At 48.8% G+C, this 27,278-nt stretch overlaps 1 protein-coding gene across 1 annotated transcript in view; it reads left to right on the forward strand.

The window, feature by feature from the left end:
* The window catches only part of JAG1 (jagged canonical Notch ligand 1), a 35,411-nt gene extending 12,260 nt beyond the window's left edge, over positions 1-23,151 (forward strand). The window contains exons 4-26 of the mRNA XM_070588823.1: positions 2,862-3,116; positions 4,806-4,866; positions 8,728-8,858; positions 9,129-9,248; positions 9,664-9,777; positions 11,010-11,123; positions 11,719-11,832; positions 12,253-12,299; positions 12,638-12,811; positions 13,237-13,387; positions 14,080-14,244; positions 14,692-14,805; positions 15,355-15,468; positions 15,572-15,685; positions 15,827-15,943; positions 16,437-16,464; positions 16,924-17,009; positions 18,160-18,273; positions 18,902-19,011; positions 19,103-19,336; positions 19,544-19,675; positions 19,867-20,017; positions 20,877-23,151. Of these exons, the coding sequence (XP_070444924.1) occupies positions 2,862-3,116; positions 4,806-4,866; positions 8,728-8,858; positions 9,129-9,248; positions 9,664-9,777; positions 11,010-11,123; positions 11,719-11,832; positions 12,253-12,299; positions 12,638-12,811; positions 13,237-13,387; positions 14,080-14,244; positions 14,692-14,805; positions 15,355-15,468; positions 15,572-15,685; positions 15,827-15,943; positions 16,437-16,464; positions 16,924-17,009; positions 18,160-18,273; positions 18,902-19,011; positions 19,103-19,336; positions 19,544-19,675; positions 19,867-20,017; positions 20,877-21,334 (3,218 nt within the window). The 3' untranslated portion in view covers positions 21,335-23,151. The remainder of the gene's footprint in view (positions 1-2,861; positions 3,117-4,805; positions 4,867-8,727; positions 8,859-9,128; positions 9,249-9,663; positions 9,778-11,009; positions 11,124-11,718; positions 11,833-12,252; positions 12,300-12,637; positions 12,812-13,236; positions 13,388-14,079; positions 14,245-14,691; positions 14,806-15,354; positions 15,469-15,571; positions 15,686-15,826; positions 15,944-16,436; positions 16,465-16,923; positions 17,010-18,159; positions 18,274-18,901; positions 19,012-19,102; positions 19,337-19,543; positions 19,676-19,866; positions 20,018-20,876) is intronic.
* The last annotated feature ends 4,127 nt before the right edge of the window (positions 23,152-27,278 follow it).

A 27,278-nucleotide genomic window follows, 5' to 3' on the forward strand; every position in this document is an offset into this window, starting at 1 on the left:
CTATCATATCTGTAGTCCAGTCATATCCCATCAGTCACCTTTCTGTCCTCAAATGCATCACTTTCTCTCTTGCCTCGGGGCCTTTGCACATGCTCTTTGCTCTGCCTGGAATGTTTTGTTCTTTAATCTCTTCACTCTCTGTCCCTCCCAAGGGCCTGTACTGCCTGAGAGCAGAAGCTGAGGATGTATAGCAACCCAAATGGAGTTGGCTGCTCTTTGTGGCCCAAACAAGTTGCAAACATCCTGGCTTTGCATTAGAGGCCAGACCCTGAGTTTTGGAACAGAGAATTCCTTCTCAGATCATCTCTGCAATGAACCCTCACAAGCAGAGTCTGGCCCCAACAAAGCCCAGGTGCTGTTCATGTGTTAGAAAATATTGTCTAAGGCTGGCCCTGCTGTCATCAGTCCTCCAAGGTCGTTTCTGTTACATTTCAGAACTGAGGTATATAAGGGTCCAAATTTTTCTTTCTCTCCCGGAAACCAAATAAAATGGTTTCAGTTGATTGTAATGCTCAATACAAATAGGCATGCTTAAGACCAGGTTTTCCTCATGGCCTAGCCTTCTTGGCTCAGGCTTCTGTCCAGGTTTGTGGGTTGGCCTGGTCCCGGAGTTATGCTCAGACTGGCCTCTCATTACCTCCTCCTTGGCCGCAAGGCTGTCCTGGGTGCTTCGTGCCCTGTCTTCATGCAGTTGCAGACGGCAGGAAGGCCTGGTAACATCCTTCCCAGTCATAAAGCTGGATTACCGAGGGAACCGCCCCGGATACATGTATGATGCCCCAGCTGATAGAAGTGTGATTTAGGGGGCAGCAGCCTAGAAGGAGCAAACTTGCTCGTTGTGACCCAGATGCCAGAAAGCCTGTTGCACACACTGACTCCCAGCCTCTCAGCTGTTAGGAAAACTCTGTCATGCAGGTGTGAAGTCAGTTACACACATCAGTCCCGTCGAGGACTCTGAAATGACCGTGGTGATGACGTTTCCTAGAAATAAGTAGAAAGCATACTAAGCTACTGAAAGTGACCTGTCAGGCTGTGCCTTTAGGATTATCCTGCAATCTTGTCTGAATCGTTTGTTGTTGATGCCTGCTTGACTTGAGAGAAGCTGGAAGCCTTTGAGCCATGGCTAGTGTGTTTAAATAATTCCTTTATTAAGATCTCATCAGCACATGGTAATAGCTCGCTACAGTTTTTAATTGAAACAGCAGAGCAAACACACTGTTAATGGAGGGACATTTTTGTCATTCTTGGGCCTGTGTTTATTTGCAAAACTTGAGTTAGTAAAGTGTTATCTGCAAGTGGTTCTATGCGTGCTGGGCTGTGAGTCTGCAGGTATGCGGGCTTGTTCAAGGCTTGTCTTACCCACAGGGCAGTTAGAGAAACCCAGAGGGAGAATGCTGGGGTGCTGCTGGAGGTGGAGTGTGGAGGAAACAGCCAGGAGTCCCTCTTCCTCCTGGTCACCTGTAGAGTTTGCATAGCCTTGTAAATGAGCACAGGCCCTGGGCCTAGAAAAACAGGGGTGTGGGTGGGTAAGAATCACAAAGACGCGAGTAGGTCCTAACTCCGTCTTTCCAAGGTGGCCTTGAATTTGACAAGGCAGCGAAGGGTTGGTGCTGGCAGGTTTAAGAAAACAAACAGGAGCCCAGGCTGGGGTGCTGATTTAGTACCTTGCTTCGTTTTCACATCCCTCCCCTGAACTCCTGACACCTGCTGTTCAGAGCTGTTTTTGTATCTGTCTCTCCTCTCAGACTAGATTATAAGTGACCTCAGGGCAGGGACCACTTCTTATGCCTCCTGAGAGCTGCTTGAGCTCTGGGCGTGTTTATTTTCCTCAAGGACGCTCTTTAAGGAGCAAGACTTGGTTCAAAATAAAACCTCAATCAACCTGTCTCTTAACTGGGATGAATTGTTTTCCCATCTGCCTGCTGGGCAAAGGTGAAATGGCATCAAGTTTGTGGTATTGCTATTTAAATGCCAGCTTAAAAGGGGTAAAGTTTACAATATTTATAAAATGTGACCCCACGCCTTGGCTTCCGCTAAAGAGTTCAGAAGTCGACAAAGCTTTTCTAAAGCAAGACACAAAACTCTAAAACCAGACGAGAAAGATTGCTAACCTTTACCTGGAATAATGAAATTTCTTCAAGAGCAACATTCCATAGAGGCTACTTGCCACAATATGTAAAGAGCTTTTGCAAATCATCATGACCAACAGTGTAATAGAAAAGTTGGCAGAGGAGAGAAACAGGTTACAGTTCACAGGAACACATAGAAGTGGTTTTTTAAATATGTAAAAGGGTGCTCACTATCACCTAATTAAGTGCTAAGTAAAACAAGAGAGAACTTCTTTACCTATCAGGCAAAGATCAGAAAGTTTGATAACATGCAGTGTTGCCACGGCTGTTGAGAAACAGCTTCCTGTGCTGGTGGGAGGACAAATTGGCAGGGCTTCATTGGTGGTAGTTTGGGGTTGTCTGTGGACGGCTTGTCCTCTTTGATTCAGCACTTCCATTTCTAGGATATTTCTTACTGCTAAAGGCACACACACAGTGAGATATGTTCAGGGTTGTCTGTTGTGGCTTTGTTTAATAGCAAAAGGCCATAACAACCTGAATGCACATGCTGGGAACCAGGTAAACTACTTCATTGTATTTTCAGACAATGAAATATTATGTACCCATTAAAAAGTATAAATGAGTGGTAACAGTGGTTGCCTCTGGGGAGGAGGACGAACTTTTCATTTTCTGCCCTGATATACTGCCTGAATTTTGTACTGTGCATTTGTTATTAAAAATAGTCCAAATTGTCAGGGAAGGAGGCTCTGATGTGAACATTAATGCAATTAATTATTATTATTTTTCCTCTAGAACCTGACAGTATTATTGAAAAGGCTTCTCACTCGGGCATGATCAACCCCAGCCGGCAGTGGCAGACGCTGAAGCAGAACACAGGGGTTGCCCACTTTGAGTATCAGATCCGCGTGACCTGCGATGACTATTACTATGGCTTTGGCTGCAATAAGTTCTGCCGGCCCAGAGATGACTTCTTTGGACACTATGCCTGCGACCAGAACGGCAACAAAACTTGCGTGGAAGGCTGGATGGGCCCCGAATGTAACAAAGGTGTGTGGGGGTATCCAGGGTGGGTGAACCAGCTCCCAGTGGCCGTTGTTTTTGGTGTCCAGTTCTCACCCCACCCACTCAGGTGGCCGGCCTGTTGCTGTCACAGGTGGGGTGAGATTTTGGCTGTCACCTAGACGTGAAGCAGGAAGATGCTGAGTGTAGGAGATGCTGGTGCCACCCCATCCCCCAGCTGCTCTGAGTGTTGGCTGCTAACAGCTCACAGCTCTTCCTTCTCTGGAGCATTGTCCTTGGCCATACGGGAGCCACTCCATGCCCCGTCCCTCCAGCTCACGGTCTGTGAACGACTAACATGGGGGTACGAAGGTCAGCCCCCTTTGCCTTAACTCTGTGCTACAATTCATACTCCAGAGCTTCCCCAGGGATCAGGCTGAAGCAGACTCCAGCTGAGACCACATCCTTGCTCAGCTCCTTCCCGGCCCCATCTGCTGCCCTCAACCCCTCTCTCCTCTACCCGACTCCCCTTCTCAGGCTCTGCTTCCAAGGAAGCTGACCTAAAACAGATGCCAAATGGGACTAGCCTAGCCCATATCTGGACAGATGATACGGAAAATGTAGGAAATGAAGCCTCTGAGCTGGGGGCGGCCTCATGGCAGGCTTTTGCTGGGCATCTTTGGGGGCCATAGCATTGAGGGGAGGGGGCAGGTGGGGAGCCCGAGCTTTCGTACTTGTGTACAATTGAACCATGCAAAGTAGTGTAAGCTTTCAGATGTGCTGTCTTCCTTCCCAGCCCCTTCTCCTAGAATTCAGTGATTCTGATTCATAGCAATTGGGTAATCCTGGTTAACCGTATAATAGGCTGTCATGAGCATTAATGTACTCTGCTTACTTCACATGATTAGGTAAATTCTTTCAAGATAAACTCAAATTAAAAAATGAATTTTTGAACTGTGACTGAGGGGCGGGGCAAAGGGAGAGGAATTCACAGTTCCCCTGGGCAATATTGCTTTCCTTTCTTAAATAACTAGAGACGAGAGGTGAAAAAGGATGGCATTTCTGGGATCCAACTGCAAGACGGATTTCATAAGTGTTTTAAGTAGTCAGTATCTTAAAAATCAGTAACTGTTACTTAAAAACTATCTAAGGCTGAATATTTTCTAATGTCTATTCAGGTTTTTTTTTTAACGAAGGAAGCAGAATTGCTTTGCGAGGACACTTTGCAAAAGTACCAGCAGGTCTGGGCACCGGGTTCACCTGCCAGATGAAGCCGGCCTGGTGGGCTTTGTTGGTCCCAGGGGATTTTTGAGACACCAGGCATTCGGTGGGGGGTTTTAAGGAGGCTGGGATTCATCTGAATGTGCTCTCATGGGACAGAGTGGGTGACACGGGGAAGGCTTACATCTCCTTTTCTCCTGTTGGCGAGGGTGGAATTGACAAGGGAGCAGGGTAGTTGCTGTTTAGAGACTCGATGAAGATGCCCTTCTCCACCAACTAGCTTGCATTTTGTCCCGTCAGGATCATGTTTTGAGGCTCTGCTAGCATGGCCTTGAAGTTTAAATCTGGCTTTATTCAGGCACCTCCCATCTTCCTCTCCTCACAATGGACTTGATAGGAGATCTCTTAAAATTGTGGGTTTTCTGGGCTTAATGTCCTGGGCCCTTCTTAGGATGGTGGCGGGGCAAGAAACAGGCAGTATGCTGACACATCCTTCTGTGTGTGTTTTTTTTACAGCTATTTGCCGACAGGGCTGTAGTCCCAAGCATGGGTCTTGCAAACTCCCAGGTGACTGCAGGTAAACGACTAAACTGTGCTTCTGTTTTGTTTTTGTTTTTAGTATTCCTTTAATGCAAGAGGGGGACTGACTTTATTGTGAATATGCCTCCTCCTTTGGAGGACAAGAAAGCTTTAAAAAAAAAAATGAAATAGGCACATCCGAAGCTTATTAAATTATACCAGCTGTCCGGTGGAATGTGCACACTTCTCTCTTGGAAGAAAAGAAACTCTTCTGGGCATAGTCAGTGACTTCATGTATTAACTGTTCTGTAAATTGATAACACGTTTTTATAATCTTCCCCTTAAAGTGCTAATGGACTAGATGGAGGGATGTGGGTTTGTTTCTTTGCGGCTCCCTGTCTCCTCCCCAGCCCGGGTTTTCCGACTCCCAGCCCTCCCCCACTTTTCCCATCCATAGGGGAAAGTGGAGCATTCTTTAGAATGGATTAGCACAATCTCCCGGCCCCTTTGCAGGCGGGAGCCGGCCGGTGCTGAGAGGTTAATGGCTGTGCTGGAATCTTGTCAGTTGAGCCTGATGAATGTAGACTTTTTGCTGCTGGCCTTTGAAGTCTGTTCTTTTATGGTCCCGGACAATGCGGAAGGCGAACGAAGACCTACCCGGACTGCTTCCCTGTTACGGTTTTTGGAACTTCTTGAAATGTACATTATCCCAATTGGGGAAAGGCTTGTTTCAGGAAATATTGTTGGTGTCTGTGGCTTTTTGACACAGGCTCACAGTTTACTCTCCCTCCTCCCAAATTTGAAGGATTAGTGGATTGGATGTGACACTAAACAGGTCCTTTGGGCCTGTCACTTTTGCCCCAAACCTACCCTGATTTGAGACAAGAGAAGCTTCTGAAACATAGTCTGAACCAGTGCATTCAAACAAATATGTTACCTGGGGCTCTTGTTACAACGTGGGCCCTGGTTCATTAGGCCTGAGGTGGGCCCAAGGCTCTGCATTTCTCACCGGCTCCCAAGTGGTGATCCTGTTGGTGGCAGAACCGGATTTGTGGAATCACTGCCCCCAAACCTCAGTGCTCAAAGCATAATTCCCCAAATGAACCAGGGAACTGACAAAATGCCAATTTCTGTGTGCCACCTCACACCCACCGAATCCCAGTCCTTGGGTTTGGCCTAGAAATCTGCATTTTTGACAAGCCTGCCACGGGATTTTGCTGCTCAGTAAGTTCTGAGGACAGCTGTTTAACGGAGAATCATCTGTGGTCTTTACAACTCTGCCACTCTGTCTGTCCCCCGTCCCATGCAGCGGGGAGCACTGAGCTCCCAGTGGGAAGCTGGAGTGGCAATCAAGGCAGCTGGAAGTACGATAAAAACAAGTTGTCCTGAAATTGTCTCTTCCGACACTTCCCAAAGATAAGTTTGTTTTCTGGAAGGCTGAGGGAGTTTGCATACTAAGCCCATTGGTGGCAGCTGACTGTCGTGTTTAACAGCATTGCTGTCAACTGTTGAGCAGGGATCCACCTACCTTCACCCTCCTAATTAAGGGTGTTCTGGAGAAAGTCAGATCAGCAGTGCCCTTAGCAACTGTGGGCCTGCTCCGTGCACAGATGAGTATCAGCAGAGGCCAACCGAGATTTCTGCTACTGTCATCAGAATAAACACGCTGCCTGCTGCGCAGGGGAGGTCCCTCCCAGCCAGAACAACAGGCTTTGTCTCCAGAATTTAGCCCTTTCTCTTTCGAAGTCTCCCCTCCCACTCCCTGCCCAGACACGCACTGGTGCCCTTATTTATTTAAGGTGCCACTTTCCCACACGTCATTTGCATAGTCTCCCAACGCATCTCTTTTCTGCCTCCCTTGAAAGAAAATCAAAACAGAAGCTTCTCGCTTAGGAAGTTCAGGTTGCGTCCTGCTCCAGAAATAGTTGAATGTCGAGTTACCTGTAAGTTGTCTTTAGAATTATGTATTACAGGGCTCTTGTGTTTTTCTTCCCCCGACATGAGAAAACTTTACTCGTTTTGTTGTTCCCAAGCCGATTCCTTTTCCTGGGTGCACATGCTTGCTTTATTGCAAGCCTGCCAATAACATCAAACTTAATTATGAATCATCATATGAGGAAAGTCACTTCAGTTTCTCATGAGAACCTTAATCATATATCATTAAACTGGGATAACTTTGTGCATGCCTCCTTTAGGGTCAGTATTTTTATTTGTTTTCTTTTGAAGTCATCGTGGCCTCTTGCGGTTCCTTTTTTATGCTCGGGGATCCAGCTCTCGTTAAAAGGTGAGGCTGGGTCCTCAGCTGCCTCTTCCCTGTTGCATTAGACGAGTTGAAGAGGTGCGGCAATCCTTAATTTGGAAGGGACTAAGAGAACACAGAATATTGCTATTTCTGAATCAGTTCCCTCTTAGTATCTTGTAAGCTAAGAATATCAGTCTTTTTCCAAGTGGCTCTCCCCCCACCACCCACTAATCTGAGTGTCCATTTTTGAAAAAAATTTCTACCAGATGATTTATTTTGTTCTTATTTACTCCTTTAAATAGTCACTTATCACTTAGACTGATGTTCTGTTTTACAGAAACCAGAATCCTCAGTCTGATTAAACCACACATTCTGGTGGTTCTTTGTACTGGGGTGTGGATGGCTTGTTTCTAGAAGTTAGGAAGTGGTTAGTCAGTATTCTCAGGGGTGAAGTTGATTCTCGGCCGTGGGTAATTAGCTATTAGCTAGATCCCTGTCATTTTCCCATGACAGGGATTTGCTAGCCTGCCTCCAGCTCTCTGGAAACTGAAAGCCTTTCCTTCGTGGGGATGCCTGTTTTCCAGAGGCACAGCTGAGCGGCTTGTGGGGGTGGCTGGTTCTGACCACGGCCCTTCCAGGCCCCATTCTGGAAATAGTTGGCTGTCCCTGTTCCTCACTCACCCCACCTTCCTTCCACCTTCAGGCCTCCTCCCAGCTCCTCTCTCATTTGTTAAAGCTTGATTTTTGAGAAGACAGTTAAAGTTTCCAAGGGCTTGAAACTTGTGGGGGCAGTGGCTGAGACCCTGCCCTCCCCACACCCCGGGTGGAGGGTATGTTTGTGTTTTTGTTTGGAGATCAAAGGCACCATTTGGCCTCGAAAGAGTCCGATTAATGAGGCGCTTATAAAGGAAACTGGACTCCCTTCCCCAGTCTTCCCCAATACTAGATAAACTGAGTTGACCTTTTTTTTTTTTTGGCAAAATGAGAAATAACTATAAAATAGCATAAGCCGCCCCGGTAGTAGGTCATAAATCATCTATGGAATTGGTTCCAAGTGCTGTTGCTTCCCTCCACCCTCCCTGCAGAAACCGGTTCAGGGATCCCCACCTTGTCTCTGCCAGAGGAGGGGACCCCGTTCCCTCCTGGTTTGATTTCATGATGCCTCCTGGCCAGGCAGTTTCCTGCCCTACTTGGGGTCTCGTTGCATTCTTGTGCCCTGGGGTCGTGACTTGCTGTTTAGACAAAGAGCCAAGCTGAGCTGCCGTGTAGAAATCGCCACAGTGCCCTGTTGGCGGAGACTTTCACATGGCTCTTGTCACCGAGAGCCCTGCCTTTCCCTCTGCAGTCTGCCCGCCGAGGCCTGGTTGATTTATTCCACGCCCCCACCCTCGGCCCCTTCCTGCGAGCCTGAGAAGAGAGTGGCTTTGTGAAGGGCAGCCCCACATTGGCCTCTCCCCAGACAGCCTCCTTTTGTCAGGAGTCGCCTGGGAGGGGACCTCGGCCCAACTGTGAAAATGTTTGTTTAGCGGAAGCCCCTGGACAAACGTTAAAAGTCTGCCGTCTTGACACCAAAAGTGAAACAAAACAGAAAAGGCCTGGACTTCTCGGCCTTGGGTTTTAATGGTGCAGATTCCCCTAGAGGCTCTAGAGACTAAAGGGTGTGCTGTCTGTCCCCAGGTGTCAGTATGGCTGGCAGGGCCTGTACTGTGACAAGTGCATCCCGCACCCGGGGTGCGTCCACGGCACCTGTAACGAGCCCTGGCAGTGCCTCTGTGAGACCAACTGGGGTGGTCAGCTCTGTGACAAAGGTACGGCCTCAGGGTGGCCCCAGGTGGGCCAGGACCTGGGGAGGAGTGTGAGGTTTGGGGTGGGATGGTGCTGATTTGGGTTTTACTTCTATTTCTGTATTTGCAGGGGCTTTTATTCCGAATCTGTTTGCATTCGCATTTAATGTTGTGGTTTGGGTTTTTGTGGGTTTTTTTTCGGTTTTATTTTTAAAAGAGGATTGGAGCTAGAAATGTGGCGGGTTAGTAGTCTCTACGGTCTTCTCTATGTGACTTTTGGGATCTTTTGGGCAGATCTCAATTACTGCGGGACTCATCAGCCGTGTCTCAACGGAGGGACTTGTAGCAACACAGGTCCTGACAAATACCAGTGTTCCTGCCCTGAGGGGTATTCGGGACCCAACTGTGAAATCGGTAAGTGGTCCAGCAGGACAAGATCCCTTCGTTTGATTTTTCTGTACATTCAGCTTAAACAATAATACGCTTAAGGACTCATACAAAGAGGAAAATATTCTCCTAGTTCTGTGGGTCTTGGAAACTTCCTTTAAGTTGCTGAAGTGTTTTTGGGTGATGCTGACTACCGTGGGAGGCGGCGTGTTTGCGATGCAGTGACCCCAGCTCTGAGATGCCCTGGAATGCGGCTGCAGACAGCTTAGCAAGAAGGATGATTTCCTTTCTTCCCCAGACACAGCAGGCTTATGTCACACACTTGCTTCTCTCTCTTGAACTGAGCAGGAGCTGGTGGCCCAGGTGTGGGATTTGGTTGGGGGAGGGATATAGGGAGCAAAATGCAGGCTTCCCTTGCTGACTGCCGCCCTGGTTTTTGCAGCGGAGCACGCCTGCCTCTCTGATCCCTGCCACAACAGAGGCAGCTGCAAGGAGACCTCTCTGGGCTTTGAGTGTGAGTGCTCTCCGGGCTGGACTGGCCCCACGTGCTCCACAAGTAAGTCCGGATTTTGGCCTGTGTCCTTTCTAGACAATCATTGTATTGAGATCCAGGGTTGGGACAGATACCCAGGCTTGGGTACAGTGTCAGGTCCCAAGGATGGGACTGTCGTGGTTGGAGGGGGCAATGCAGCCAGCAGTCTGCTGGGAGGTCTGGCTTGACATTCTGGCCTTTGCACTCGAGATTCTGGCCCTGCACCCCCGCTGTCCTGCCCTGCTAAGTTAGGGCGTATGTCTACTGCTGCGGAAACTTCCTCACGGGACAGCTCCTTCCTTCGCCTGGGCTCCCTGGAGCTCTGCCACCTCCACAGCAAATCATAGTGATTCTCCTCTCAGCTGTGGAGAGATGCCTGCAGGGGAGGTCATCACTACTGAGTTTTGTCATGGGGGCAGGTGGCCCCGAAAGAGGGGCCCGGGCTATAGTCACTGCAGCTGCGAGACTTGGCTGCACCTCAGAACCACCCGGGTGCTGGACAGTACACACCTCTGGGTCCCACAGTTTCCCCTCGAAATTGCGGAGTGCATATTCTTTAACAAGCTCTCTTGGATTTTTGAGGTGCAGCCAGGCCTGAGAACCACTGTCATCAGCACCCCAAGAGCACCACGTGGCATGGTTAAGGATGTGGGTTCTGGGGTCAGATTGCCTGGGCTGGCACTGCGGCCCCTGCCCACCACATGTGGGACTCAAGTCATTACCTCCACATGCCCTGTTTAAACGGCACAGTGGCAATTCCCATCTCCTAGGGTTCTGAAGACTTGATGATGGAATTCAGAGAGCCTGGCACCTCATAAGTGGGCAGTAAATGAATTAAGAGGTCACTATAGTCTGATAGCGGTGGGTGTTATTTTGGGAAAACTGTGAGCAAATAAGAATAAGATTTCCCACCAGTAAAGAAACGCTAGTTCTCTACCTCTTCTTAGCTACCTCTGAGCCACAGTGAGACTTTTCTTTAAAAATAAAGAGTAGGCACTGATGTCCCGGGCCACCAGAGGGTTGATGCTCTGGGATCCAGCTGGCTCCCCCTCCCTGCTTAGGTTGGGGATTAAATGAACTGGGGCAGTGGGGGATTTAAAGCTAAAATCAGGCCTTACCGTCATCCTAGCCGTCACTTAGAGCAGGTGTCTGGCTCTTAAGTGAAGGCCCCTCATGTGAGGGTTGGTATTAAATTATCTAATTGTCATACGGATTGAGATTAAACCGCCAACCCCCTTCCCCTTTTTGTCAAACAGACATTGATGACTGCTCTCCAAATAACTGTTCCCACGGGGGCACCTGCCAGGACTTGGTTAACGGATTTAAGTGTGTGTGCCCGCCCCAGTGGACTGGCAAAACGTGCCAGTTAGGTAAGAAAATTCCTGCACTCAGGTTGGCTTTGATAATCAGAGCTGTTAAGGAAGATGAGTGGTGTGTTTGCACACCATCGTAGTAAGAAGTAATTTATTACCGAGAGTCCAGCCAGCAGGCCTGGGAGAAATACCTTGAATGCAAATGGACTCGCTCTTTTAGGCCCTGTGGGAAAGTCGTGGGACTCCTTGAACCATGTCACTCGTCTGTCCAAGGAGTGTTGAGCCAGGTTCCAAACGAGGATGATTGCATGAGGAATGAGCTGTCTGCATTCTTTTTGCCACATTTAGATCCCAGCAACTAGGCTGCGCTGGGGTTCGCACAGAAATGCCTGCTGTCTCTCGGCTGTTCCGTTGGGGGCTGGTTGTTAACCGTTAACTGGCAGCCAGAGAGCGATCAATTAGCATTCCTCATTGGATAATGGCTGGGGAGGGGGATCAGATGTTCCAAATAAAGGGAATCTAGTGTCTCTTATCGAGCCAGCTTATGAAAATGTCTCATATTTCCAACAAACTACTTAGTGTGACTTTTTTGGGGGGGGATAGGATGGGGGTGAAACTCCATTTCTCCCTGCTCATCCTCATTTTCTTTCAGATGCAAATGAATGCGAGGCCAAACCGTGTGTAAATGCCAAATCCTGTAAGAATCTGATTGCAAGCTACTACTGCGACTGCCTCCCGGGCTGGATGGGTCAGAACTGTGACATAAGTGAGTGACTTTGGCTTGACTTTGCTTTTCGTGAAACTTGGGTGTTGAGGGCCCTTGCCCGTGGGTCAGTCCGCCGGCTCCAGTTCTGAGACTTCAGTGGTAAAAGGAAAACCTTATAGAGTGAGTGTTTTTGGAGAGGGCGTGATCAGTGCAGAAATGGAAACATAAACTTTATCAGGCTCATTAGCCTGTAAAACAGCCATATTCTGATAAGGTGGCTAAAAACAATGCTGTGAAGTTTCCCGAGCTGAGTCTGGAAGAATTGGGGAGGGTCCCCACCCACCCCAACTTTATCTCACGGGAAGCACACAGGAAATCTGATTTGAAGCTTTTATCTGTCCTGAGCTGACAAAGCTTTTCAATTAAGCCCAATTTCATTGTACATTGCCTCTTTAATATGATGCCTTGTTTATTTTTTAGATATTAATGACTGCCTTGGCCAGTGTCAGAATGACGCCTCCTGTCGGGTATGTAAATCTTTGCTTAAATCAAAACCTTAATGGTTGACAACAGATCTTGAGATTTCTGTGACCCTGGGAGAGCTCTGTCCCGGGAGATTTAAAAATGCAGGTGAAAAGTGAGTCTCTGGAAGTTTCACTGGGGCTCACGTTGCCCAGCCTCCTGGGAGTCATCCTGAAGGCATGCACGTAGAAATTCCTCTCACACATTTTGAGAGGCTTGGCATTTGGCTATTTCGGTGAATCAGCTGAACCGCAACAGTCATGCTAAACCGCTGAAGCTCTGTGTTTGTGGAATTCATAGGAAAAAAAGCATGTGTTTCTCCCCCCTCCTTCTCCCCTTCCAGGATTTGGTTAATGGTTATCGCTGTATCTGTCCACCTGGCTATGCAGGCGATCACTGTGAGAGAGACATCGATGAATGCGCCAGCAACCCCTGTTTGAATGGGGGTCACTGTCAGAATGAAATCAACAGATTCCAGTGTCTGTGTCCCACTGGTTTCTCTGGAAACCTCTGTCAGGTGAGCCGTGCTAGAACTTCCGATGGCCAAGTTTTTACAGCAGAGTCTTCTCCACCCCCCTCCCCCCACCCCTGACTGTGTGTCTGGAGTCTCTGGGAAATCTGTTAACGTCCCATTGACTAGGGATCTCTGCTAGACAAGCGCTGCTGGAAGGAGATTGATGAGTGATTGTCCTCATAGTGTCAGCAGTCTGTCCATCTGACTTTGTGTCCATTTTGTTCCCCCGACTCAGTTCTCGCCCACTCTGCCCAGTTTTTTCAAATGCCTACCTGGATGCTCTCTAGGACATACTGTATCTTATGCAGGGAGTTCTCCTCACTCCTGCAGATGAAGGGGTCAGACTCCAGTGTCTGCTGCCCCAGAGAAGTTAGAATCACCCCTTTTCACTTTGTTCCCTCCCCCTTCCCTGCTCCTGGTCCTCCCAGCTGGACATAGATTATTGCGAGCCCAATCCCTGCCAGAACGGTGCCCAGTGCTACAACCGTGCCAGCGACTACTTCTGCAAGTGCCCCGAGGACTACGAAGGCAAGAACTGCTCCCACCTGAAAGACCACTGCCGCACGACCCCCTGTGAAGGTACTCCCTCCCAGCCCGGCTCCTGGCTCGGCTCCAGGGCTCACTCCTCCTTCCCCATTTGTCACTGCCCCTCGGTCCTCTGAGAAGCAGGGCAGGTGAGGAGACTGAAACCCCTAACCAGACTGCTTAGGGGAGCCAGAACACATGGAAACAATCGGTACAGGCCCACCGGTGGGAGAGGATGTGAAACGCATTTAGCATTCTTGTTCTGGGGTGGGCACACTCGCAACGCTGAGACAAATTCCTCAGGGCAGCACTGTCAGTAGAACTTTCTGCAGCAGCAGCAATGTTCCATATCTGCACTGTCAGGTGCGCATGTGTGGCCGTGGAGCATTTAGAGTGTGACAAAGGGCAACTATATGGAGACTCGTGTTGTACTTAATTTCAATTCATTTAAATTTAAACAGACACATACTGTTTAAATGCCCTTTTTAAAAAAAAAAAAAAAAAAAAACCACAGAAAAACCACTACAACAAAAACCTCATCTTTGCCCACAGTTTCAGCTTTGCTTGTCACAGTGTGACACGGCAGTTTGCCTGTCTTGGCCTCCAAGGTGGCTTCTTGACTTCTTACCCTCGTTGGCCCACGGGTGCCCATCTCCAGGAGAGCAGGCCTGTTGTAGGCCCTCTGCTGAGAAACGCCATGTCTTACGGGTCGGTGGCCACGCTCTGATCCCCAGTGTGTCTTCTAGTGATTGACAGCTGCACGGTGGCCATGGCCTCCAACGACACGCCTGAAGGGGTGCGGTATATTTCCTCGAACGTCTGCGGTCCCCATGGGAAGTGCAAGAGTCAGTCAGGAGGCAAATTCACCTGTGACTGTAACAAAGGCTTCACTGGAACGTACTGCCATGAAAGTAAGACCCCTGGTTGGGGAATCGGGGCACGGTGCCCCCCACCCTACACCTGCCTAGCTCGGGGAACATTTGAGTTTGAATTGTTTCAGCTGAGACCAGTGAAGGTTTACCATTACATCTAGGGTCTAAGACTGAGTGGTGTTTAATTTATGAGGTCACTGACACCTCTGAGCCTTCGGTTTATTTTAGAATGTTCTGGAATCTTACTAGTTTGGGTGGTCCCGCTTTCTTCCTTCCCCGCTCCCACCAACTAGCTTAGACTGTGAGGGCATTAAATAAAATGGAGGCCCCTGCTTGACAAGCTGCCCTTTGAATTTGAGAAATGGTCCTGATGGAGTTGAGAATGTTGAGGTGCTGGGTGCATTTTCTCAGGAGGCAGCCTCTAGAACAGTGCCTGGCTATGGCATTACTTGTCCCTTATTTACTTTTTTTTCCTTCCTTTCACAGATATTAATGACTGTGAGAGCAACCCCTGTAAAAATGGTGGCACTTGCATTGATGGTGTCAACTCCTACAAGTGCATCTGTAGTGATGGCTGGGAGGGAGCCTACTGTGAAACCAGTGAGTCTGTGGTCTTTTGGGGACAGACAGCTCTGGGATGCCGGGGGGGTGGTGGGAGAACCCACAGGGGAAGCCTTTCTTTTTAGTGGAAATTGCAAAGCAAGACCGGCGGTTCCTGCCCTGGGACAGCATTGCTTGTGTGCCGTTTGCGTTTGTTAATGTTGATGACAGCCAGCCGGGGGAAACTTCTGCTGAGGAGCTATAGAATCAAACTGTGTAATTAGGATGATAAATATCCCTGCTTGCAAGGAAAGTAATCATCTTTCTGTTTTGGTTGTAATTTCTGCCCATCTTGATTGTAATTTCCCTTGGAGTGACAAAAGCCTGTCCCTCTGTCTGGCCTCACTTCTGGCATTAAAAGTAACCGAGTCGGGCTCCTTTACTCCTGGAAGAGCCTGATGGTGTTTAAGTCCTGGGATTGTGCAGCTGGTCTGGGAACGTGGCACGGAAAGCAGGGAGTAGCGGTGGCCCAGGATGGAAAGGTGGCTCTTCAGTGCTGTGAATGGTCCTGGAAGCGTCTTCAGCTGGGTGTCTCCTCTTTGATTCTAGACATTAATGACTGCAGCCAGAACCCCTGTCACAACGGGGGCTCCTGTCGTGACCTCGTCAACGACTTTTACTGTGACTGTAAAAACGGCTGGAAAGGAAAGACCTGCCATTCACGTAAGTGGCAGCCAACTGGGGTCCCATCCCTGGTGACCCCTTCCTCTCCGTCTTCTGTGAGTGGGGCTGGCTGAGGGCTCACACTGAGATCTTGCTCCTCCAGGTGACAGCCAGTGTGATGAGGCCACGTGCAACAATGGTGGCACCTGTTACGACGAAGGGGATGCTTTCAAGTGCATGTGCCCTGGAGGCTGGGAAGGAACGACCTGCAACATAGGTAACTTTCTGCCCCAGGTGGGATTTGCAGTGGGTGTGGCCACCTGAGCACCCATGACTGTTTTCTGGGGTCTGGTTCTTGCCCCTCCAGACTTTCTTTGAATCCTCAGGGAGAGTGATCCTGTCTGCTCTTGTCTTGTAGCCCGAAACAGTAGCTGCCTGCCCAACCCCTGCCATAATGGGGGCACCTGTGTGGTCAACGGCGAGTCCTTCACGTGTGTCTGCAAAGAAGGCTGGGAAGGGCCCATCTGTACTCAGAGTGAGTGTCCTCCCACCCGCCTTGAACTCGGCGAGGGCTACAGGAGCACATCCTGACACCCTCGGGGACTGGCAATGGAAACCAGAAGCAGAGCTGTTTGATCTCTGCTCCTGCATCACCTGGGTCTGTTCTAATGACTTGATGGGATGCAGCCCTGACCTGGGCATGAGAAAGTCGCCGAGGAGATAAGTGGAGACAGATGGCGTCTCGGTTCCCAGCTCTGGACTGAGCAGCAGCCTGCCTCCTCCCATTCTCACACCCCCTCCCCGCCCCTACCAGGGCCTCTTCCTGTGTACATGTGTCCCACGGAGAATGGAACAAAGTGTGGTGCAGGCCTGGTTCCAATTGAGCCGAGGTCTTAAGCACATTTTGCCTAGTGTTAACTGTGACTTTATCATTTGGGTGTTATGGAAATAAGTGGTGTTTTTACTTAGGGCTAAGGCTGCTCTCCCTCTTGCAAGCCTCGCTGTTAAGTTGTCTTTTTGCTTTGCAGATACCAATGACTGCAGTCCTCACCCCTGGTAAGTGTGACCACCTTTTAAGCCGGCACTTGTTGGCTGTAACGTGCATGCACATCACCGGGGGATCTTGTTTAAAAGGCAGCTTCTGATTCAGGAGATCTGGGGTGGGGCTGCAGACCCTGCCTTTCTAACAAGCTCCCAGGCGATGCCAATCCTGCTGGTCCGTGCACTGCACTTGAATTAGCCAGGTTGTGTCTTCATTTAGAGCGGTGATTCTCAACCCTGGCTGTGCAGGAGAATCACCTGGGGAGCTTTTCTAAGTCCCAGTGCCCGGGCTGCAGCCGAGGCCTGTGAAATTAGACTCTCTGAGGGTGGGACCCAGGCATCAGTATTTTTAAAGTTCCCCAGGCAGTGTGAGAGCTGCTTGATGGTAACTGGCGTGGCAGCCTCTGATGAACTGGCAGCCAGACTTGGGGATCGAGACATTCGTAACTGACATGGTCTTTCCTTTCCTCTTAGTTACAACAGTGGCACATGTGTGGATGGAGACAACTGGTACCGGTGTGAGTGCGCCCCTGGTTTTGCTGGGCCTGACTGCAGAATAAGTAAGGACCGCCCCTCACTGGTTTGCCCAGTGGCCTTATTCCCCTACTCCACCCCTCAGCTTGAGACCTTTCATCTTTAAAACAATGAAGGCCAGGGTTCCCTTTAAATAGCCCTGATAGGCGAGTAATCTCCTACCTCCAGCTGGGACTAAGATGCCTCTGGCTGGATCCTCCCAGGTACTTGCTGGTCCTTCCCCGGGTGGCGCAGCCCTCCTCATCCTAGGGGAGGGAGCACCAGCCACAGAATTTGATGATTGATCTACTCTGAGGCCCTAAAGAAAGAGTGTGCTTTTCCCCTATGACTAACGTGAAATTATGGGCAAGTGGACATTAACCACAGCTACACTGGCGCAGGACAGCTAACACCACTGAAAGGGACAAGGGCTGTAGTTTCCCAAGGCTTGATCGGGCCCTGGTGAAAGGATTAAAACAGAAAATGGGGGCAGGCGGTACAGTTTTTCAGGAAGCTTAAAGTTGATTCTTTATTTTGAGGCTTTTTCCTATTTTTTTACTGCCCTTTCTTTTATTAAAAAAAAGGTGGTAGAATAATTGTATTTTTTCTTGTCCCCAGATTATTTGAAATTTTGCTGGTACTTGAGATCCCCAAGTCTGATTGGCCTTTAGCACTAGATGGGGCTGTGTTGTATCTATTTCGTGCTTCTAAATCAGGGGTGGGCAGACTTCAGCCCGGGGGCCAAATCTGGCCTGCCTGTTTTTGTAAATAAAGTTTTATTGGCACATTCGTTCATGTATTGTCTAGGGCTGCTTTCATGCTATGATAACAGACTTGATTAGTCAACAAAGACCACATGGCCCGCAAATCCTAAAGTATTTGCTATCTGACCCTTTCAAGAACTTTGCTAGCCCTTGCTCTAGATTGTATATCAGAAGAAAGGGGACTTACTTAAAATTTGCTGCCTCCTGAGCTGATTCTCAGCTGTCAGAAGTCAGACTAGTGGTGATTTCAGGGCCAGTGGCTGGTGGAGGCTTTTGTAGTATTGAGCTGTTTCTTTATTTGGCTGCTGGTTACCTGATGAAAATTCATACTTACAACTCATATGCTTTTCTCTCTGCATGTTATATCAGTAAAAACTTAGGAAAACATGGCTGCCTCCCATTGGAGCCTAAACTTGAACTCCATTTCTCCTAGACATCAACGAATGCCAGTCTTCACCTTGTGCCTTTGGGGCGACCTGTGTGGATGAGATCAATGGCTACCGGTGCATCTGCCCCCCGGGGCACAGTGGTGCCAAGTGCCAGGAAGGTACGTGGGCCAGGCCCTAGCTGCCCGAGTGTCCTGTGGGGCGAGCAGGCACAGCAGTCACCATTTGACTGTGAGTGGCTCCTGTGCTCAGGGAGAAAACGGCACATACAGTGGGAACCTAGAGAAGGAGAAGCTTGAGGGGTCCCCTAAAAACAGGGTAGGTGTTGTTTTTAGTCAGGTGTTGCTGAAGTTACACCATGTAACAAACCATCCCAGAACTTGTGGCACATTTACTCGTATCGCTCGTGGGCATGCAGGGTGGGCAGAGTGCTGTGTGCTGCAAGTTGAACTCGGGTCCATTCTGTGTGTCTCCTCGCTGTCCCTGGACCAGCAGCTGCATCTGGGGCACATTCTTTTTTTGGCAGATGGCAGGCTTGCAAGAGACTAAGCTCACCTGTGAGAGACTCTGCTCACATCCCATTCCCTAGCGTTGCATGGGCCAAAGCAGGTCACGTGGCCGTATACCCAGGGAGGGAGAGAAGTACACTTGGCTCTTGTGGGAGGAGCTGTGTTGTCATGTGGCAAAGGGCACGTGTGTAACCATTTCCTAACAGGGAGGGAGTGAAGAACTGAGAGATCCAGCCACAGAAAAGGAAACTCCTTCCGTTCACGCATTTCCACCTTTCAGTTTCAGGACGACCTTGCATCACCATGGGGAGTGTGATCCCAGATGGGGCCAAGTGGGACGACGACTGCAATGCCTGCCAGTGCTTGAACGGGAGGATTGCCTGCTCAAAGGTATGCGTTGGGGCTGCGCAGGTCACCTGTCTTCTGGAATCGCTGGTGGGCCTTTCTCCTAAGCTGCCCGCTCCCGTCTCCCTCTCTCCAGGTCTGGTGTGGCCCTCGACCTTGCCTGCTCCACAAAGGGCACAGTGAGTGCCCCAGCGGGCAGAGCTGCATCCCTATCCTGGATGACCAGTGTTTCGTCCGGCCCTGCACTGGGGTGGGCGAGTGTCGGTCTTCCAGTCTCCAGCCGGTGAAGACCAAATGTTCTTCTGACCCCTACTACCAGGATAACTGTGCAAATATCACGTTCACCTTCAACAAAGAGATGATGTCACCGGTACGGAACAACTTCTTTTTCAACTTGGAGTGGTGTGTGTCTGCTTGTGCTGAGGCAGGGATATCACAAGCTAGGATCTGGTTCTCCTAAGCCTAAATTCCTGTCTTACAGCAAAGTGCAGCTTGAATGTAGCCTAATTTCCAAGGAAACATCAGTCTTTTTTTCTTCCAGAATCTTACATGTGTGGGCTTTTATCTGTTGTTCTAGGGTCTTACCACGGAGCACATTTGCAGTGAATTGAGGAATCTGAATATTTTGAAGAATGTTTCTGCCGAATATTCAATCTACATAGCTTGCGAGCCCTCCCCTTCTGCAAACAATGAAATACACGTGGCCATTGTAAGTAGAAGACCCACTGACACTGAATTATTTGATTGTAGGGCAATTAGCAGGCTTCAGTTAGCCAGTATTGGAATAGAGCAAATACATTGAAGGAGAGCTTGACAATATGTGTGTCGTCAGTAATTTTGAATAAAGGCTGCTGAGGAGTGTTCCCTGACCTTCCAGACTGACGGTTCTTCCTTTTCCAGTCTGCTGAAGACATACGGGACGATGGAAACCCTATCAAGGAAATCACCGACAAAATTATAGATCTTGTCAGTAAACGTGATGGGAACAGCTCACTTATTGCTGCGGTTGCAGAAGTGAGAGTTCAGAGGCGTCCTCTGAAGAACAGAACAGGTAGGTGTCAGGTGGGAACAATGATTTCTGTGATGACTGTCGAATGGATCTCATTACACCGTCCAATAAAACCACCAGGCGCGAGGAGTTACCTTGACAGTTACTCCCTCCTGAGGCCCCCATTTAACTGTTGAGAAAACTGAGGCCAGCTGATATCACCAACATCCTATGGCGATGGGCAGAGGTGGCCCTGACTTTTTCCCCTGCCAATAAGTGGTGCTCTCACAGGCAGGCAGCCCTGAAGAACAGGCACTGTTCCCAGATCCCTCGCCAAGCCCTGGGGCAGAGCATCGCTGAGCCTTGAGTTCTTGGCAGTGCAAAGCCTCCCTTGGCGTTCTGGTGTCATGGGACAGACCGTCCTAAGGACTGTGAGACACTGGTTTGATAGACAGCTTGATGGCCCTGCAGCACATCCAGACTCCCCTTTTGACAATCTTGCGCGTCATTGTTGTAGTTAGGTGAGAAATTGGGCACATAACTGTATGGGGCATTTGAGCTATCCACACTCAGATTGGGTTTCTGATAATTTTGAAAACTGGGTCCTATAATGAGCCCCCTCAGTAGCCAGACTCCCCTTGACTGAACCACAGCCGCTCTCCCTACATGGAATTGGGGAGCCTGTAGGGGCTGCTGCTCTGCCTAGTCTCTCTGGGAACAAGAGTGTCAGGGTCTCCAAGGGCCCTGGTCCCAGCACTTGGTTATCAAGCTGTGAAGTGACAACATGCAGTTGTGAGAAGGGACTTGTTCCCTTTGCCCGTGTTAGGGATGAAGGACAGGAGAAGCACGGTTGCCCTTTTGTGCCAGGATGGCTGCTTTGCTTTTCTTCCGAGAGTTCATTGGCTTGGTGCCTGCCTTGCAGATTTCCTGGTTCCTCTGCTGAGCTCCGTCTTAACCGTGGCTTGGATCTGTTGCCTGGTGACAGCCTTCTACTGGTGCGTGCGGAAACGGCGGAAGCCCAGCAGCCACGCTCGCTCAGCCTCCGAGGACAACACCACCAACAACGTGAGGGAGCAGCTGAACCAGATCAAAAACCCCATCGAGAAGCACGGGGCCAACACGGTCCCCATCAAGGATTACGAGAACAAAAACTCCAAAATGTCAAAAATAAGGACACACAACTCGGAGGTGGAAGAGGACGACATGGATAAGCACCAGCAGAAAGCCCGGTTTGCCAAACAGCCGGCGTACACGCTGGTAGACAGAGAGGAGAAGCCCCCCAACGGCACGCCGGCAAAACACCCAAACTGGACAAACAAACAGGACAACAGAGACCTGGAGAGTGCCCAGAGCCTCAACCGCATGGAGTACATCGTATAGCAGCCTGTGGGTGCTGCCGCCACCGCTAGGTAGAGTCGAGGGCACTCGGGGCTTGTAGTTCTTTCAACTGTCGTGTCCTATTCCAGTCTGAGGCTGTTGTTGACTTAGAACCCTGTGTTAATTTAAGTTTTGACAAGCTGGCTTACACTGGCAATGGTAGTTTCTGTGGTTGGCTGGGAAGTCAAGTGCTGCATCTCACAGCTATGCAAAAACCAGTCGAGAGTGCACTGGTGCGCCTTTCCCACAGCCGACACATCTTGGATCAGGCTCCCCGGAGAATGCCCGGCCCCCAGGCCTTGAGCCTCCACTTCTGCCAGATGTCCCGATGGTGATGCGGTCTTAGGATCATAGTTTTATTTATATTTATTGACTCTTGAGTTGTTTTTGTATATTGGTTTTATGATGACGTACAAGTAGTTCTGTATTTGAAAGTGCCTTTGCAGCTCAGAACCACAGCAACTATCACAAATGAGTTTATTATTTATTTTTTTTATTGTATTTTGTTGTTGGGGGAGGGGGGACTCTTGATGTCAGCAGTTGCTGGTAAAATGAAGAATTTAAAGAGGAAAAATGTGTCAAAAGTAGAATTTTTGTATAGTTATGTAAATAATTCTTTTTTTATTAATCACTGTGTATATTTGATTTATTAACTTAATAATCAAGAGCCTTAAAACATCATTCCTTTTTATTTATATGTATGTGTTTAGAATTGAAGGTTTTTGATAGCATTGTAAGTGTATGGCTTTATTTTTTTGAACTTATTTTCTTATTACGTGTTGCCTGTAAGCCAAAATTAAGGTGTTTGAAAATAGTTTATTTTAAGACAATAGGATGGGCTTCCGTGCCTGGAATACTGGTGGAATCTTTCTTTTGTACGATGTCAGATGTTTAAAACACCTTCTCTAGCATCACTTTAAAACACGTTTTAAGGACTGACTGAGGCAGTTTGAGAATTAGTCTAGAACAGGTTTTTTTTTTTTTTTTTCTGCTTTAGACTTGAAAAGACAGGCAGGTGATCTGCTACCCAGCAGTTTAAGGGAACAAGGTGAGCTATGACTTAACGCAGCCGAAACGTGAGTGGTTGAGTATCATTGAAAATATCAAGTCGTGTGAAGTTGGAAGCACACCAATCTTATTTTGTAAATTCTGATTTCTTTTCACCATTCGTATGTAATACGGAACCACTTGTAGATTTGATTTTTGTTATCTACTGCATTTAGGGAGTATTCTAATAAGCTAGTTGAATACTTGAACCGTAAAATGTCCAGTAAGATCACTGTTTAGGTTTGCCATAGAGTATACTGCCTGCCTTAATTTGAGGAAATCAAAATGCTCTTCCCAAGTTTAAGATCAACAAGGCTTATAAAACAGTAATTTCGTTGGTTCACCGTTGAGACCGTGAAGATACTTTGTATTGTTCTATTAGTGTTATATGAACATAAAAATGCATCTTTGATGTGTTGTTCCTGGCAATAAATTTTGAAAAGTAATATTTATTAAATTTTTTGTATGAAAACATGGAACAGTGTGGCCTCTTCTGAGCTTATGTAGTTCTGCCCGGCTCTGCGCTGGGCCTTTGCCACCCCGCTGAGTCTGTTCTGGTCATCGGGGTTTGGTCAGTAGGCCGTGCTTGATGGGGCAACGGACGGACGAAGAACTGAAAGCCTTTTCAGGCACAAAATTCATCTGAAGTTCTCAAACGGTGGGGCTGCTGTGAAGCTGGAGCTGTGAGAGCCCTGTCTTGGGGGCCTTGATTCCCTTGTTATTCAACAGCAAGTGTGAATACTGCTTGAATAAACACCACTGGATTAATGGCCTGTAGTGTGGAGGTGAATTGTTTGTGAGCACTCACGGGAAATGCCCACCACACTTAAAAGGGTTTTAAACGGCTTGGATTTGGCGTTGGGGGATGAAGAGGGAGAATGAATGCGTTTTTTTTCTGGCTACTTGGATTAATATTAATGTCTTGCCATCATTACAGACCACACCCTCATGGCTTTTGAGCATGTTTACGCCTCCGGGGTGGTTTCCTCACTGCACAGGAAATAGTTACAGGCTTCTGGGCTTAGGGCCCATCGACTCATCACCTTGTTCCCAAGAAGTGAGTGTTCAGCTGGCCTTGCCATGCAGCCTTGGGGTGCCAGGTGTCTGGGCTTCCATGAGGTTCTAGAGTTGGGCTGTCTCCACCTGTTAAAGGCAGGACGCTATGGTTCCGTGGCTGCTGGGGCCAGAGGCAAACACATCCCTGCCCCTGCCTCATGCGGTGGGGTGGGAGAAGCTTTGCCTCTGGCACCTCTGCAGGGAGGGTTGAGCCGCCGTGGTGATGGGCATCTGGACAGCTTCCAGCACCTGCGCGGAGTTGCCGGGAGTTCCCTGCTTCTGGCTGGGAAGCCAAAGCTTAACCTCCCCTCGAGCTGTCCCCCAGCGCTGCGGCATTCAGGCCAGCCACCCACCTCCGGTTTTCATAGTACAACTCCAACTGGAGCAACGAATGGAGGAAAAGCTGCCCGATGTTTTCTTTCATTCTTGGAAAACTACTTTCTTTCTACCAGGCTAGGAATTGGGTTCCCTAATGGGCATCTTGTTTAAGAGTGGACCGTGGGCTTTAAGTATGCCGCGCTCCTCCTGCATGAGCAGAGGCCATCGAGGGAGTCAGAGTCTGTGACAGTGTGTTTTGGCTCTGGGGAGGCAGCCCAAAGGACCTGGACAGCGACAAGTCTGGATTCCCATGACATCTCCCTGCCCTAGTGTAGCAATACTTTCTGTCACTAATCTCTGCTGGTAGACAGCTGGCTTCTGCAGGGTGGGGTCAGAGAGAGGGAGAAGGGCTGTCCTGGTACAGATCCAATGAGCCAGGACACAGTCTGGTTTAGAGCGCTGAATTCAAACGCCATCCTGAAGCAATACTTTGCTCTAGTGGTTTGTAAACTTCAATTCTGCAGGACCCCAGAATTCCTTGGGCAGTTGCCAAATGCTTTTGTGCCAAGAAAAAGAAAAGTTTAATGAACCTCTGCAATTCTTTATTCCAGGAGAGAAGTGATCTTGAGATTCACATGTGTTCTTTTCAGGAGCCTTGAGTCGGGACACTCGGTAGTGGGGAGGCAGAGATCAGTCTCACGTGGCCACAGCCCAAAGCCAGGACCTTAATCGGAAGGGCGGCTTTCCCCTTTCTCCAGGTAGAAGGAGCCCTGGTTACCCCGGGGGCAGGGACGTGGAGAGAAGGGACTCGGTACCTTTCCCATTCCCAGTGAACGTTCTGGGCCCTCTTTAAGGGGACCCTGGAAGAGAAAGAATTTTCAAGCCAGAAACTTGGCCGACTAGAACCCCAGCATTAGACTATACCATACAACTCCGGGAAAGAATGAACTCAAGGCTGGTTGTTCTAGGATGGGAAACTCGGTCCTGGCATTCTAGACTTAGACACCACGGAATTAGAACAGAAAAGAGGAGTAGATCTTAACTGACTAAAAGCCCAGTGAGACTGGGTGATGACCAGAAGCGTAACTTGTAAGCAGGTTTCTCTTAAAGACAGATTCCCAGGCCTGCCCCCACGGTTCACATGTGGAGCCTGGGAATCTGTTTTCAACGAGCTCTCCTCTGCTCCCCAGCTTCTGTACAGTAAAATTTGAGAACTCTACTAAAGTACCAAAGTACAAGCCCTACATTAATTACAATGTTTGTCCTCCTTGTTAAACTGAATTAAGTAGCCTGGAAGCCAGTTTGTTGCTAAATTGCCACCTGACATCATTTTTAAGTAAAATAATTACACTGCCCCTTGAGCAAGTTGTGGTCTAAGTGCCTCATGTTTATTGGCTGATCTGCGGGGGTCAGGGAGTCAAAGTTAACTTCTTTGGTGCTATTTCTTAGGTAGCAAAGAGCCAAAGGAACCAGAGCATGGGCTTCCCCCTTTCTTAAACGGCCTACACCTGTCTACCCAGAAGTGAGCAAGTGTGTGGCTAAAAACTGGGTGCCTTTAAAGAAAAAAAAAGTCCTACATGCCTACAGAGGTTTGCAACTTGGGCTGAGCAGTGTTCCATCATTTCCGTTTCGACTGCGGCTCTCTCTCTTGCCTCTACTGGGAATGAGAAACAGGAGTTCAGAGGTTCCTGGTCTGGGAAGACACACAAGCACATGGGTTATGGGAAGCCTCCTCCTGCTAATGTGTATTTATACTTTGTAAGCTCTGATTCATCCAAGCATTGGAACAGAACTCTGCTTCCTGAGGTTCTGTTTTTAAATAGATAGTTTGCAAAAACAACAATTATTTTTCTTAACATTTTTTTTCCACCCCACAAGCAGCCAAACATCCCGGCTTGGGCCATGTCAGTCTACCACAATGCCAACAGACAGCTTGGTTATCAGAGGTAGAAGGGTGCCCCAAGGCACTTCTGTAGGGTTCTGGCCCCAGGAGTCTTAAAAACAAAGTTTAGAAACCATTAGGGCAATCTTGTTGCGCCACTTCAAATCCACGAGATGTTTCTGGGCCTATTAAAAATAACGAATTTCCCTTTGTGAACAGTTGCCTTCCAATGGTTGTTAAAAGAAAAGAGCAAGTGCAGGTGACGCTTGCGGGGCTGCGGGTACCACTCCCTGGCAGCACAGGGGCCTGCACACCTGCATGGCACCCTCTGAGAGCGTGTCAAGAGGGCGTGGCTCCCTCACTTTGGACATAAATTCTACCTGTGTTACTTGCTCTTGCATGCCGGGCACAAGCTTCCTGGCTTAGAATGTGCTTCTTTCAAGTCCTAGGCAGCTTTTACAAGTCTTAAATTATGTATCATTATGCACAGGTCCGGTATTAACCTGTGATATGCAAGCTGGGAAAGTTAACTTGGAGAGTAAAGGCTCCTAAATCCAATAAGGACCTCGAATGGAGGCCCGCCTGCCCCAACCCCACCCCATCTTATCCCCTCTCCCTGCAAATATCCACACCAGGGCACCAAGGGTTGAATTATCTTGACAGCAGAAGCAGATGCCAGCAACATGAAACTACCAGCTTTGTTTTAAAGAGAAGCTCCCCTGGCGGGGCTAGTGGGCTCCTCCAGGATCCCCGAGGGAAATACACAAGTTTGCAGCTGGCTTCCTAATGACTACTCAGGCAACCAAATGCGTTGGCCCCCTCTCTGTTTTACACTTGAAGTTGAAAAGCTGCTTTATTTCATCCTTGCTGAGAAATGTGCAGTTGAAAGCCTTCATCTTAGATTCACTGGTTGTTAATGCAATTGAAGACCTTACTGCTCAAAGGATCCAACCCCCATGACTTTCCCAAGAGGAGAAACTGAGGCCTCGAGAGGTTCGGGGACTTATCCGAGGTCATACAGAGAGTTAGCAACAGCCAGGACCGGAGCCTGAGGCCCCTGCTTTCTGCGCTGCTGTGTTTTCTGCCTTTTCTGGGAATTTGCTGTGCGGTCCGACAGCAGGTTTATGCTCGGATCCTCCCCTTGGCATGGTTTTCAAAGGTGAGGAGTTGGGAGATCAGCAATTTTAAAAAGGGGACACAAAGCCTCAAGGGAGGCCACAGGAAGCTGCTGCAAAGACAGTTTCGTCGATCTGAGCTTTGCCTCCTCCAGGTTTTGCCTAGAAAGTGACATCTTTATAAATCTGAGAGCAATAGGTGTTTTCCGAACCACAGGCAGACAAGCCCCGTCCCTTTGTGGGTGGCTCCTTTGTTCTGGGCAGCTTCAGATTTCCTTTTTAGTTTCTGCTTCATAGAATTATAAAATGAATTGCAGGAAAAGAGGTGCAGAAAGGAAATTGACAGCCTCACTACATCCTACTTCTCCCTGCACATGCACACGCATGCACACTCATGCACATAGACACACACGTATGCTTGACAGGAGTTTTCAGCATAGTGCTGCTCTCTCTGTCTGAAACGCAGTTGGGAGGGTCCAAACCAGTGTCAGGTGATTGCAACTATAAACAGGCCTCATCCCACATTCCC

This window comes from Equus przewalskii, chromosome 21, assembly GCF_037783145.1.
Source record: "Equus przewalskii isolate Varuska chromosome 21, EquPr2, whole genome shotgun sequence".
In the NCBI taxonomy this organism is placed as follows: Eukaryota; Metazoa; Chordata; class Mammalia; order Perissodactyla; family Equidae; genus Equus; species Equus przewalskii.